The sequence below is a fragment of the Glycine soja genome, chromosome 17 (genome assembly GCF_004193775.1).
Source record: "Glycine soja cultivar W05 chromosome 17, ASM419377v2, whole genome shotgun sequence".
Taxonomy (NCBI): domain Eukaryota; kingdom Viridiplantae; phylum Streptophyta; class Magnoliopsida; order Fabales; family Fabaceae; genus Glycine; species Glycine soja.
The window spans coordinates 16616609-16629015 of NC_041018.1; the positions used below are offsets into that span (position 1 = coordinate 16616609).

Here is a 12407-nt window from a genome sequence, read left to right on the forward strand (position 1 = left end):
CTTTACGAAACCTCACTTTTCATAATATGGACATGTATATTATTGGTCCCACATTATCACAAAACTTATTTTATTTCTCATACAAAACTCCCTTTTCTTACAAGAAAATTTAATTATTCTTTTTGAGTATCCCAAACCATTTTTGGTGATGACTTCCTCCCTAACACATGCACCATTATTGCTTATATGAAGCAACACATGCACCTTTTAGCTACACGTTCTACATATGATCTAGGAGAAGGGGAAAAAACAAAAGAATTAACATTATCTTTCAAGCATCTAGACCCTATATAGAAAGAATTAACATGATGGAAGGAAATCCATAATCCTTTTCCCTCCCAGCTCAAGACAATAAAGAAAAGAGGCATTTCAGAAGCAAGCAAATACGCAGGTGTTTATCCTACATTTTCATAACCCTTACCCCGAAGCAAATGGCAAAAGAATTCGCTATCAGAAGGGAAAAAATATTCATCGAATACACCAATCAATACCGGATAAGTTATTGCATTGAAATTTAAACTTCATATACTTCAAGTAGAACATTATTAATCATATTCATGTACACCCACCAATACGTGTCATTCTTCTATTATTTAGCTTTTTAAATTTAATTTATCCATCATGCATTTAATATGATAGAAAAATTATTAGGTAGCTTTGAATCCCACAATTTTGATCAATCTCAAAGAGACTATTTAAGTTTTTTAATTTTAAAAAATAACTAATAAACATGTCAAGTAAAGATTAACTAGGACAATTGGTCCATTGCACAATATGAGAAGAATCTAATACCAAAGATGGAATTGATCAAGAAATTCTTATCCTTAAAATAAACTGCATCTTGAGGTGTTGGCGTATTGCTCAAAAGCATAACTAGCATATATATTCATTTTAGTTTGCAGATATTAGGAAAGGATATTCCCAAAACAAAATATTAAAGGAAAGAAGGCAAATTCCAAAAGTTCCTTTCCTGACTCAACTCATAAGTATTTCTACAAATGAACTGCAAAAGGAATTTGCTACAGGGAGGGATATATTGAAATTGAAATTAAAGAAGAAAAAAATGAAAAATGATGAGAATAAGTAACAAAGACTCCTCCCGAGTACTACTACAATTCCTAGACCTAAAATGGCTAACACCCTATACGTGTAAACACTAGCATTGTTCCTTTCTCTAATAATCTATGTTTCTTTCAACAGTAACACACAAAAAATAGGCATAAACAATGAACAAAACATGCATCCAGATCCAAAACGAACACCAACCTTTCAAGAGTGGCCACCTAGGGCAAGGTTGGCCGTGAGTGGGTGCAAGACTGGCCACGAGCACTTAAGTGAAAAGGGTTTGTGGAACACAAACAATACTCACTGCCACTGATAACTGCCTCCCTATCATGGTGCCACCCGTGAACGGTGGAGTTGAGACAGAGCAGTCAGGTGAAAAGGGTTTGCAAAAGCTCACAAAAATTAGAAAAGAATCAAAATACATACCTTGTGTTGATGTCTGACTCCAACGGAGGATGCTCCACTTCGCGGCAGTCACAAACCCCAACGACAGTCATGAATGGCAAAGAAGGTAATAAGGAGATGGCGGTCACAGGTCACAAACAACGGTCACAGGGTCTTACGGGTGAAAGGGAGAAGAGGAAGGTTGTTTGCGATACTAGGAGCGCTAGTGGAAAAAAGCTTTTAAGTATATAATTTGAGTTAACATCGGTTTTTTCAATAACCGATGTTAACCGTGCGATGTTAAATGTATAAATTCTAGTAGTGCACCATCCTCCGTGTTGTGCCCTTACGACGTTAGACCTCAACTACTCTCTTCCTCAAACTGAGCCGCATCGAAATGGAGCAGCCCTCATACATTCTCTCCCTGATACCCCTTTTCCATTTGTTAGCTGAGCAGGCATTGAACGTGTTAGGTTGTTGTACAGGTAAGGCATGTCATCAACCACTGTCTTCCTCAAACGCTCACTCTTTTCCCCCTTTAATTTTAGTAGTATTAACAAGCTATATGTTGTTTATAGTTTCTTACAAGCTTTTGTTTCAGAATTTGTTATAATTGAATTGAAATTGTAACTAACAGGTAGTGCTAGCAATAGTGGATAACGCTAATGGCCTGAAAGTCAAGGTCGACGACGCTGCCATAACAAACTACTGGCTGCTACAATTTCACTTTATGCGTACTCCTTAAGGTAATTGGACCTCTTAGTAGCTCTGTTTGGCCTGTTAGTGAGCTTGCTGATTTCTACTATGTTGTCTCCCCTATTGTTATTGCTATGACTAGTTAAAAATAAATGTTCCCATTAACAAATTATCTTTTATTTAATTTAATCCTAAGTAGCTCTCTTTGGGCCTCTTAGTAGCTCTCTTTGGCCTCTTAGTAGCTTTCTTTACTTTGTGTTATTATAAGAATTGAACATTTTGATTGTGAAAATAGGGAAAGAAAGAATAAAGAAGTTATGTTCTACCAATTGTATTATATAGACTTTGAGATTATTTTAGAAATACACATATAATAAGAAGAATAAGAGTACAATAAGAAAAATACAAAAAACAAATAGTACTTGGTGGGAGCTAATTCAATTACTATTATTTGAGTGCAAATTATTCTGGTTATTATTCGGATATGCCCCTATTTATAACTAGCTGAATTCTTCTTGTTTCTTTTGATTTGCCTATCCTTATTGGTTTCTTTTCATATATCACATGCTTATTGTTGGATTTCCCATGCAGTTACTTTTTGGTCCACTTTTTCTTTATAGAAATATGTTCAAGGGAAATCCGGTTTGCTGGAAAGGGCACCGAATCGTCAATTATTTAAAATTAAAACGGATGAATCCGAGTATCGAACTCAGGGAACTAGTCTTAGACAGGGTTAAATTCAGAAATAAGGCATTGTTGAAAGAATAATTGATAATTGATGATTTGGAACAAAATTAAACTAAGTCTAGGCTAAAAACTATAAAAATGCAAGTAAAATTGACAACAATAGGTAGAAGTGTTTGGTCTTTCTAACAAACCAGCTGATGTATATAAAAATATTTCTCTAATTAATCATGCTTTTGTGTTCTATGTTGTAGCCTAAATTACTAAACCTCAATCCCTAGTTAGACTGAATCAATCCAAGCATCATCCTCAGATCCCTCTTATTGGACTAGGCTCAATTTAGACAGCCCTCCTAGGTTTTGACTAACTTAAACTAAGCTTCATCCTCAGATCCCTCTTGTTGGACTAGACTTAGCTTAAATAGCTTACGAAAGTTTAGACTAATTTAGTCTAAGCTTTCTCCTCGGATCCCTCTTGTTGGACTAGACTTAGACCAAACAACATTATTGTAACAACATATTTAAAACCAAAACTTAATCCGCAGATCCCTCTTGTAAGACTAAGTTTCAATTATGCTTCATTCAAGTTCTAAGGCAACAATACATTTCCCAATGCTAAATTCACCTAACTAGACACACAAATGGGCGATCAGACCAAGAGCATACAGAATTTAAGCACTGAAAGAAGCATTGAACACAAGAAACACAATCAATTAGATATTAAAATAATTAATCAGCTATTCATTAGAAATCCCCAACAAGGATATTTAGCTAGCCATTTCAGAAGAAACCCTAACAATAATGAGATTACAAAACCTAGGTATCTCTGCAAAAGCTGCTCATCTTGCTGCCTCCATCTTGGTGTGCTCTGAAATGTTGTAAAAATTTGCTGTAAAAGTTATGTACCCTAATTCTGCACAAGACAAGCTTTAAATAGTCTCTGAATTCGCGACGTTGCGCTTAGCGCCACCCTCGCGCTTAGCGCGAGTAAGTGGATTTGAGCTTAGCGCCAGTCGTGTGCTGAGCCTGGATGAAGACAACTGCTGTGCTTAGGGCACTGATCTCGCGCTTAGCGCACGACCTTGATATTGATGCTCTGCCAGATTCTTCTGTCGCGCTTGAAGTTGTGCTTAGCGATGGATGCGCGCTTAACCCATTGATGAGCTAAGCTGAACTGTCACTTTTGGCACTTCATGGCTTAGCTACTTTTTCACCTGAAATTGCACATATTTCATCATTAAATCTAATGGAAATATTCTAGAGACAACTTTAACCATAAAACAAGTTTTATTTACAAAATCACTACAAACTAACCATAAATTGGGGGAACTATACAATTTTCAGAAAATGTTTTCTATGCAAAAGTTAGTCATATAAGACAACTAACAAACTTCCCCAAATTTATAGTTTTGCTTGTCCTCAAGCAAAGAAAGAACTATTCACTTGTCCTCAAGTGACAAACTACAGTGATCACTCAAGCAGAAATTACATAATTGCTCAAGGTTAAGAAGGTGCAGAGGTTTGGGTGCAAAGGTAGTACCTAAAGTGCCTATGCCTTTGATTTTTAAAAACTGAAATTCGTATGGCGCGCTTAGCGCACAGCTGCGCATGGCGTGCCAACATGACATTTGAGTTTAAAACCCAAGCGCTTTGCCTAGCCTCGCGCTAAGCCCAACTTGAAGTTGTAAAGTCTCGTAAGCATCTGGGGCTTAGAACGACAGGCTGCGCTTAGCGCTTTCTGCAACACAAAAATCTTTCTGTAGTATGCACTTAGCCTGAGATGTGAGGCTTGGCATACCTTCAAGCTTCAACTTACAGAGAGTAGTTCAGGCTTGCGCAACAGTCGCGCTAAGAGCACTTTCAAGACTTCAAAACTCATAAGAGATTGGCGCTTAGCGTTTCCTGGCACGCTAAGCCCAGCTTAAAAACTCAAGTTATAGAATGGATTTGGGTTTAGCGCAGGATAGCGTGCTTAGCGCGGCTACAATAAAAAAATTTCTAGAGAAGAAGTGGCGCTTAACGCATCATCCATGTTAAGCCCACTGGTTAAAGTTCAATTACCGTGAAGATGTGGGGCTTAGCACAGTGATGTGCCCTTAGCTAAACTATTCAGCCAACCAATCAGGGGTCTATGCACTTGAAGCTCAGGCTTAGCACGTGAAGACTGAGCGCTTAGCGCAAGGTCTGCGCTTAGCGGATAGACAATTGCAAAAAATTTATGAGTCTTTTTCTGTCTATCTCTTCACACAAGCTTAAAACCCCTTGTTTATTACTAAACAAGCTAAAATTAATCACAATCACAAGTAAGATATCCTAACTACATGCAAGAGATAAGAATGAAAAATAGTAAAGGGAAAGAAAAGCTGGGTTGCCTCCCAGTAAGCGCTCTTTTAATGTCACTAGCTTGACGCATCGTCCAGTTATCCAGGATCCAACAGAGTTCCTACTTCAAGGACCTTCTTCTCAGGTCTCTTTTCCTTCATCACACGCACTTTCAGAAAGACATCTTGGCTAGGTGGATCTTTGTCTTCTTCGAACAAATCAAAGCTGATCTTTTGATCTTCTATGCCCATCTGCAGTATCTTCTTTCCCATGTCCACCATGCAGCTTACAGTAGACATGAATGGACAGCCAAGAATGAGAGGAATGTCAGCATCCTCTTCTATGTCTATGACAATGAAATCAGCTGAAAATATAAGGTGTTTAACCTTCACCAAAACATCTTCAATGACTCCATATGGCCTTGTAATGGAGCAGTCAACTAACTGGAGGGTCATGCATGTGGACATTATCTCTATCTCTCCAAGTCGCCGGGACATGGAAAGAGGCATTAAATTGATACTGGCTCCCAAGTCTATGAGAGTTTTGCCTACAACAACCTCACCAATAGAACACGGTATCATGACAACTCCAGGAGCTTTGTGCTTGGGTGGAAGAATGCGTTGAATAACAACACTACAGTTACCTTCCACAACAATTTTGTCACTATGGATGTACCGGTTCTTCTTGGTTAACATATCCTTAAAAAATTAGGCATAGAGGGGAATTTGCTGAAGTGCTTCTCCAAATGGCAAAGTAATTTTCAGTTTCTTGAAGATATCAAGAAATCTGGTCAAATGTCGCTCTTTATCTTTCCGGGAGGGTACCAACAGATAAGGTACCTCCTTGCATTCAATAGGAGTAGTCTCTTTCTTCTTTTCTAAGTTAGCCTCACTCTTGCCCTTCTTCTTTTCAGTCTCAACAACCTTCTCTTTTTGTTTTTCATTTTTCAACTTTTTTACTTTTTCTTCTTTTTCTTTTGTTTCTTCTGCTTCTTCTTTTTCTTTTTCTTCCTTCTTCTTTATTCTCTCTTGACAATCTCTAATTGGTGTCTCTCCTTCTTCATCACCTTCTGCTTCCATAACAATTTCTTCAAGTTCAACTAAATCATCAACCGGTTCCAACGCCAGCTCATCAGGCAACTATTGTTTAAATCCCTCCACCTTCTAATCAACTCTACTTTCCTCTGCTTGAATCACCATTTTGCTTCTAGTCATCACAACTTTGCACTCTTCTTTAGGATTTTTCTCAGTGTTTGTTGTAAAGCTGTTTGATGATCTTTTAGCTAACTGCTTTGCAAGCTGGCCCACCTGGACTTCCAAATTCTTAATTGTAGACTTAATGTTCTTTTGATTAGACATTGACATTGTCATCTGCTGTTGTGGCCTTGTAGATTAACCACCCTGGTCTCTGTAGAATTGGTTACCAGGGTGATTTTGCCACTATCTCTACTGCTGATACTGCTGGTTGTTCTGAAATCCTGGAAATCCACTTGTATTGAAATTGCCTCTGGGCTGATTCCCCATATAATTGACTTTATGTGCAATTTGCTCTTTATTAGGGATACAACATCCAGATTCATGAGCTCCACCATAAATTGTACATCCTGCAACCTGCAAAATATAAGAATGTGAAGTTTGTGCATAATAAAGCTGAGTTGGCAACTTACTGAGTGTTTTTGTTAGTGTCTCTAGTTGCTTGGACAACAACTTGTTTTGTGCCAACAGAGCGTCCTGTGAGGTTAGCTCCAATAAATTCTTCTTGGTAGGAATATGGGCTCGGTCTCTCAATATGGCAATGTCACTAGCAGCCATGCTTTCAATTAAGTCCATTGCTTCATCAGGGGTCTTCATTTTGATATTACCCCCAACTGAAGCATCCAAAAGTTGTTTACATTGTGGTCTCAGCCCATCTATAAATATGTTGAGCTGTATTGGTTCTGAAAAACCGTGAGTGGGAGTCTTCCATAATAAACCTTTGAATCTTTCAAGTGCCTCACTCAACGATTCATTTGGAAACTGGTGGAAGGAAGAGATGGAAGCTTTGCCTTTAGCAGTCTTTGATTTAGGGGGGGTACTTTTTTAAGAACTTTTCTACCATTTCATCCCATGACTTCAGACTGTTTCCTTTAAAAGAATGAAGCCATCTCTTAGCTTCTCTAGATAAAGAAAATGAGAACAGACTCAACCTGATTGCATCTGTAGGCACACCCACCAACCTAACAGTATTTCATATCTCTATATAGGTGGCTAAGTGAGCATAAGGGTCTTCATTGGGTAAACCATGAAACAAATTATTTTGAATAAGCTATATCAAGGAAGGAGGATATGTAATTGTCTGAGCTTGAACTTCTGGCTGTGCAATACTAGTGAAAAATTATGGCATAGTAGAACTTGAATAATCCTCCAGGGTTACTCTTCTTGGCTCTTCAGCCATGATTTGGTCTTCAACAGGTTCTATATGAGAATGCCCTGCAATAGGAAAACTAGAAGATGCCTCGGAAGATCAAGGTTCTTTTTCTGGAGTTGTTGCTGCTTCTCAATCCTGCAAAAAAAATTTTGATTCTATCTGAATTACGCCTTCTACAGGTGGCGTTAATCTCCAAATCAATGGGAATCAAATCACCTGCAGTAGATCTTCTTTACATACAAGAAAACAGAATAGCAATTGTCCAGTCCAAAAGAACAATGAATGTACGGTAACTAAAATATGAACAAAAAAAAATCAATGAATTAAAGAGAAAAATATAAACCAATGTCGTAAAACTGAACTAAACTCTTCTTGAATCTTGTTCCCCGGCAACGGTGCCATAAATACTTTGTTGGATTTCCCATGTAGTTACTTTTTGGTCCACTTTTTCTTTATACAAATATGTTCAAGGGAAATCCGGTTTACCGGAAAGCGCACCAGATCGTCAAGTATTTAAAATTACAATGGATGAATCCGAGTATCGAACTCAGGGAACTAGTCTTAGACAGGGTTAAATTAAGAAATAAGGCATTGTTGAAAGAAACATTGATAATTGATGATTTGGAATAGAGTTAAACTAAGTCTAGTCTAAAAACTGTAAAAATGCATGTAAGTAAAACTGACAGCAGTAGGTAGAAGTGTTGGGTCTTTCAAACAAACCAGCTGATGTATATAAAAATATTTCTCTAATTAATCATACTTTTGTGTTCTATGTTGTAGCCTAAATTACTAAACCTCGATCCCCAGTTAGACTGAATCAATCCAAGCTTTGTCCTCAGATCCCAATTGTTGGACTAGGCTCAATTTAGACAGCCCTCCTATGTTTAGACTAACTTAAACTAAGCTTCATCCTCAGATCCCATTTGTTGGACTAGACTTAGCTTAAATAGCTTATGAAATTTTAGACTAATTTAGCCTAAGCTTTGTCCTCAGATCCCTCTTGTTGGACTAGACTTAGACCAAACAACATTATTGTAACAGCATATTTAAAACCAAAACTTAATCCGCAGATCCCTCTTGTAGGACTAAGTTTCAATTCTGCTTCATTCAAGTTCTAAGGCAACAACACATTTCCCAATGCTAAAGTCACCTAACCAGGCACACAAATGGATGATCAGACCAAGAGCATACAGAATTTAAGCATTGAAAGAAGCATTGAACACAAGACACACAATCAATTAGATATTAAAATAATTACATCAGTTGTTCATTAGAAATCCCCAACAAGAGTATTTAGCCAACCATTACAAAACAAACCCTAACAATAATGAGATTAAAAAACCTAGGTATCTCTGCAAAAGCTGCTCCTCTTGCTGCTTCCAGAGCTCTTTTCCCGTAATAGGCAATGTGGTGTGCTCTAGAATGTTATAAAAATCTGTTGTAAAAGTTCTTTACCCTAATTCTGCACAAGATAGGCTTTGAATAGGTTCTGAATTCACGACGTTGCGCTTAGCGCCACCCTCGCGCTTTGCGCGAGTAAGTGGATTTGAGCTTAGCATAACTGGATTTGAGCACTAGTTATGCACTAAGCCTGGTTGAAGACAACTGCTGCACTTAGCGCACTGATCTCGCGCTTAGCGCACGGCCTTGATATTGATGCTCTACCAAATTCTTCTATCACGCTTGAAGCTGCACTTAGCGATGGATGCACGCTTAGCCCACTAATGTGCTAAGCTCAACTGTCACTTTTGGCACTTCATGACTTAGCCTCTTTTTCACATGAAATTGTACATATTTCATCATTAAATCCAATGGAAATATTCTAGAGACAGCTTTAACCATAAAACAAGATTTATTTACAAAATAACCATAAATTGGGGAACTATACAAGTTTTGGAAAATGTTTTCTATACAAAAGTTAGTCGTATAAGACAACTAACACTTATATAAAATACAAAACTAATTATAGTGATTTCATAATCAAACAATTTATATTATTTCCAAAATAATGTAAACTATGAACCCATGGCCTAGCACACCAAAGGAATGTTGACCCATCATATCAGGCCTAGAAATCTTTTTGCCCTTCTTGATATAAATTTTTTAATACGCATCTCAATAATTATAGAGATATTTTAAGTATTTTTTGTTTGTTAAATATTAAAAGGGAAAATATTTTAAATTTAAAAATTCAGAATGAAATAAATCCTATTATTCAGTAAAGATGGAACATGGGATTAGCAATAAAGATGGGAAGGCCAAGGTTACTGATTTTGGGCTTGCTAGAGTGGTTGCTATTGTGGACAGTCATGTGAGTAGTATGGTGGCTAGGAAAGTGGGCTATTTTGCACCTAAATATGGACACACTTAGCAGGCTACTACAAAAGGGGATGTCTATAGTTTTGGGGTGTTGGTTATGGAGCTGGCAACAACAATAAGAGCAGTGGATGGAGGGGAAGAGTGTTTGGTGGAGTGCAAAATTTGTTGTTATGGGTTATGGACAACATCATGGGTTGGGCCGTTCTGTGTCGCTTTTGCTAATGGGTTTTGGGCTTGTTGGTCGGGCTAAAGAGATGGCTAAGTTGCTAAGGATTGGGTTGATGTGCACAACTGATGCACCATAGGGTAGGCCTACCATGATGGAGGTTCTTGCTATGCTGATTAAAATATCCAACCCCAAGGGGGACTCAAGTTATGGACACTACCTTGTTTAGTCCTTTTGTGTTAAGAGGATTTATGGATGTGCAAGAAAAAAATGTGCATAGCTTAAGGTGTAGCATAGATTACATAGAAACAATGTGTGATGCACAATTGACTCTATTGTTGTATATACACATAAACTTCATTCATTATGCTAAAGAATTTTGATAATTTAGTTGTTTAACAATAAACTTTATTCAAGACAAGAATCCAAGAAAATCAAGATATATGATCATGTTGATCTCTAGAATCTTAGGAAGAAGTTTCCAAATTGAAAAGGCAAAAGGTTTGGCCAAAGAATTTTAATAAAATCATTTTAAATTGAGATTTACTCTTTGGTAATCGATTACCAGAGGATGTAATCGATTACCAGTGGCCAATATGCTTTCTGAAAAGGTTTTAAATATTTTAGAAAGCATGTAATCGATTACACATGGCTTGTAATCGATTACCAGAGGTTTGGAACATTTTAAAACATCCATAAGAAATTTGAATTTAAATTTCAAAGTTGTGTAATCGATTACAGTAAGTTGGTAATCGATTACCAGTGTTTAAATATTCAAATTACAAATGAGAATAGTCATAACTCTTCAGAAGTAACTGTGTAATCGATTACACCATTATTGTAATCGATTACCAGTGAGGATCTTCAAATATAACTCCTAACAGTCACATATTTTCAAATTTTTTTGAATGGCCATCAAAGGCCTATAAGTGACTTGGGATACGAAATTTTTTGAGAGTTTTTATTGCCCAAAAAGTTGTATCCTCTCAAAAGATTAAGAGAGTTTTTCTGCTGAAATATCTTATCCTCTCAAAAAGGATTCTTTGGTCAAACACTTTTATATTCAATAAGGAATCTTGATTGATCTTCAATTGTAATATCTTTCTCTTTCAAGAGAGATTTCTTCTTCTCTTTTTCTTACTTCTGAAAAAGGATTAAGAACTGAGGGTCTTTTGTTGTAAAGGATTCCTGAACACAAGGGAAGGGTTGTCCCTGTGTGGTTCAGACTTTGTAATAGGAGTTTTACAAAGAGAGTGGAAAATCTCAAGTGGGTTGCTTGAGGACTAGACGTAGACACGGGAAGTGACCGAACCAGTATAAATCAAGTTTGCATTTCTCTCTTCCCTTGAACTTCTTTTATTTATTGTTATTTATCTTTTGCTTTAAAGAAGTTTATTTTAAATTGTCTTTTGAGTAATTCATGTTAAGGGTGCATTGTTAATCCAAAAAGAGAGAGTGAAATTTTAATTGGGGAATAGTATTTGTATCTTAATTCAACCCACCCTTCTTAAGATAACTAAGGCCATTTGTTTAACAAGTGGTATCAGAGCAGGATTCTTGTATAAAGTTTAAAAACTTCAAGAATAGATATGGCCTCATCCAACTTTCCATTTCCTGAGGGAAATTCTATTAATAGGCCTCTTATGTTCAATGGCAAGGGTTATCACTATTGGAAAACCCGAATGCAGATCCTTATTGAAGCCATAGATTTAAATATATGGGAAGCAATTGAAGTTGGTCCCTTTATTCCTACAAAGGTAGTGGGAAATACAACTATAGAAAAACCAAGAGAAGAATGGAATGATGATGAAAGAAGAAAGGTTCAATACAATTTAAAGGCCAAAAATATAATCACTTCTGCATTAGGCATGGATGAATATTTTAGAGTCTCAAATTGTAAAAATGCAAAAGAAATATGGGATACATTGCAAGTAACCTATGAAGGCACAACTGATGTCAAGAGATCTAGAATAAACACTCTCGCACATGAATATGAACTGTTCAGAATGTTTCAATATGAGACCATAGAAGATATGCAGAAGAGATTTACTCGTATAGTTAATCATCTTGCATCATTGGGAAAAATATTTCCTAATGAAGATCTTATTAACAAAGTGTTAAGATGTTTAAGCAGGCAATGGCAACCAAAAGTAACAGCAATTGCAGAATCAAGAGATCTCACTAATACGTCTCTTGTCACTCTCTTTGGAAAACTTCAAGAACATGAAATGGAACTTATGAGACTACATCTAAATGAAGAGAATGATATAAGGAGAAAAGGAATAGCACTCAAAGCCTCATCATCTTTTATTCAAGAAGAAAGTGACAAAGAGGACTTGACTGAAATAGAAGAAGATGATGATGAT

General features: G+C 36.8%; 1 protein-coding gene across 1 annotated transcript; it reads right to left on the bottom strand.

The window, feature by feature from the left end:
• Positions 1-5248: 5248 nt before the first annotated feature.
• On the bottom strand, positions 5249-5845 carry LOC114391499. Its single transcript, XM_028352503.1, has one exon. The coding sequence runs from the start codon at positions 5843-5845 to the stop codon at positions 5249-5251; it is 597 nt and encodes a 198-aa protein (XP_028208304.1).
• Positions 5846-12407: the final 6562 nt, after the last annotated feature.

Bases quoted from the DNA above. Each gene is read 5' to 3' on its own strand.
- LOC114391499 (XM_028352503.1), bottom strand. From the start codon at position 5,845: ATGTTAACCAAGAAGAACCGGTACATCCATAGTGACAAAATTGTTGTG.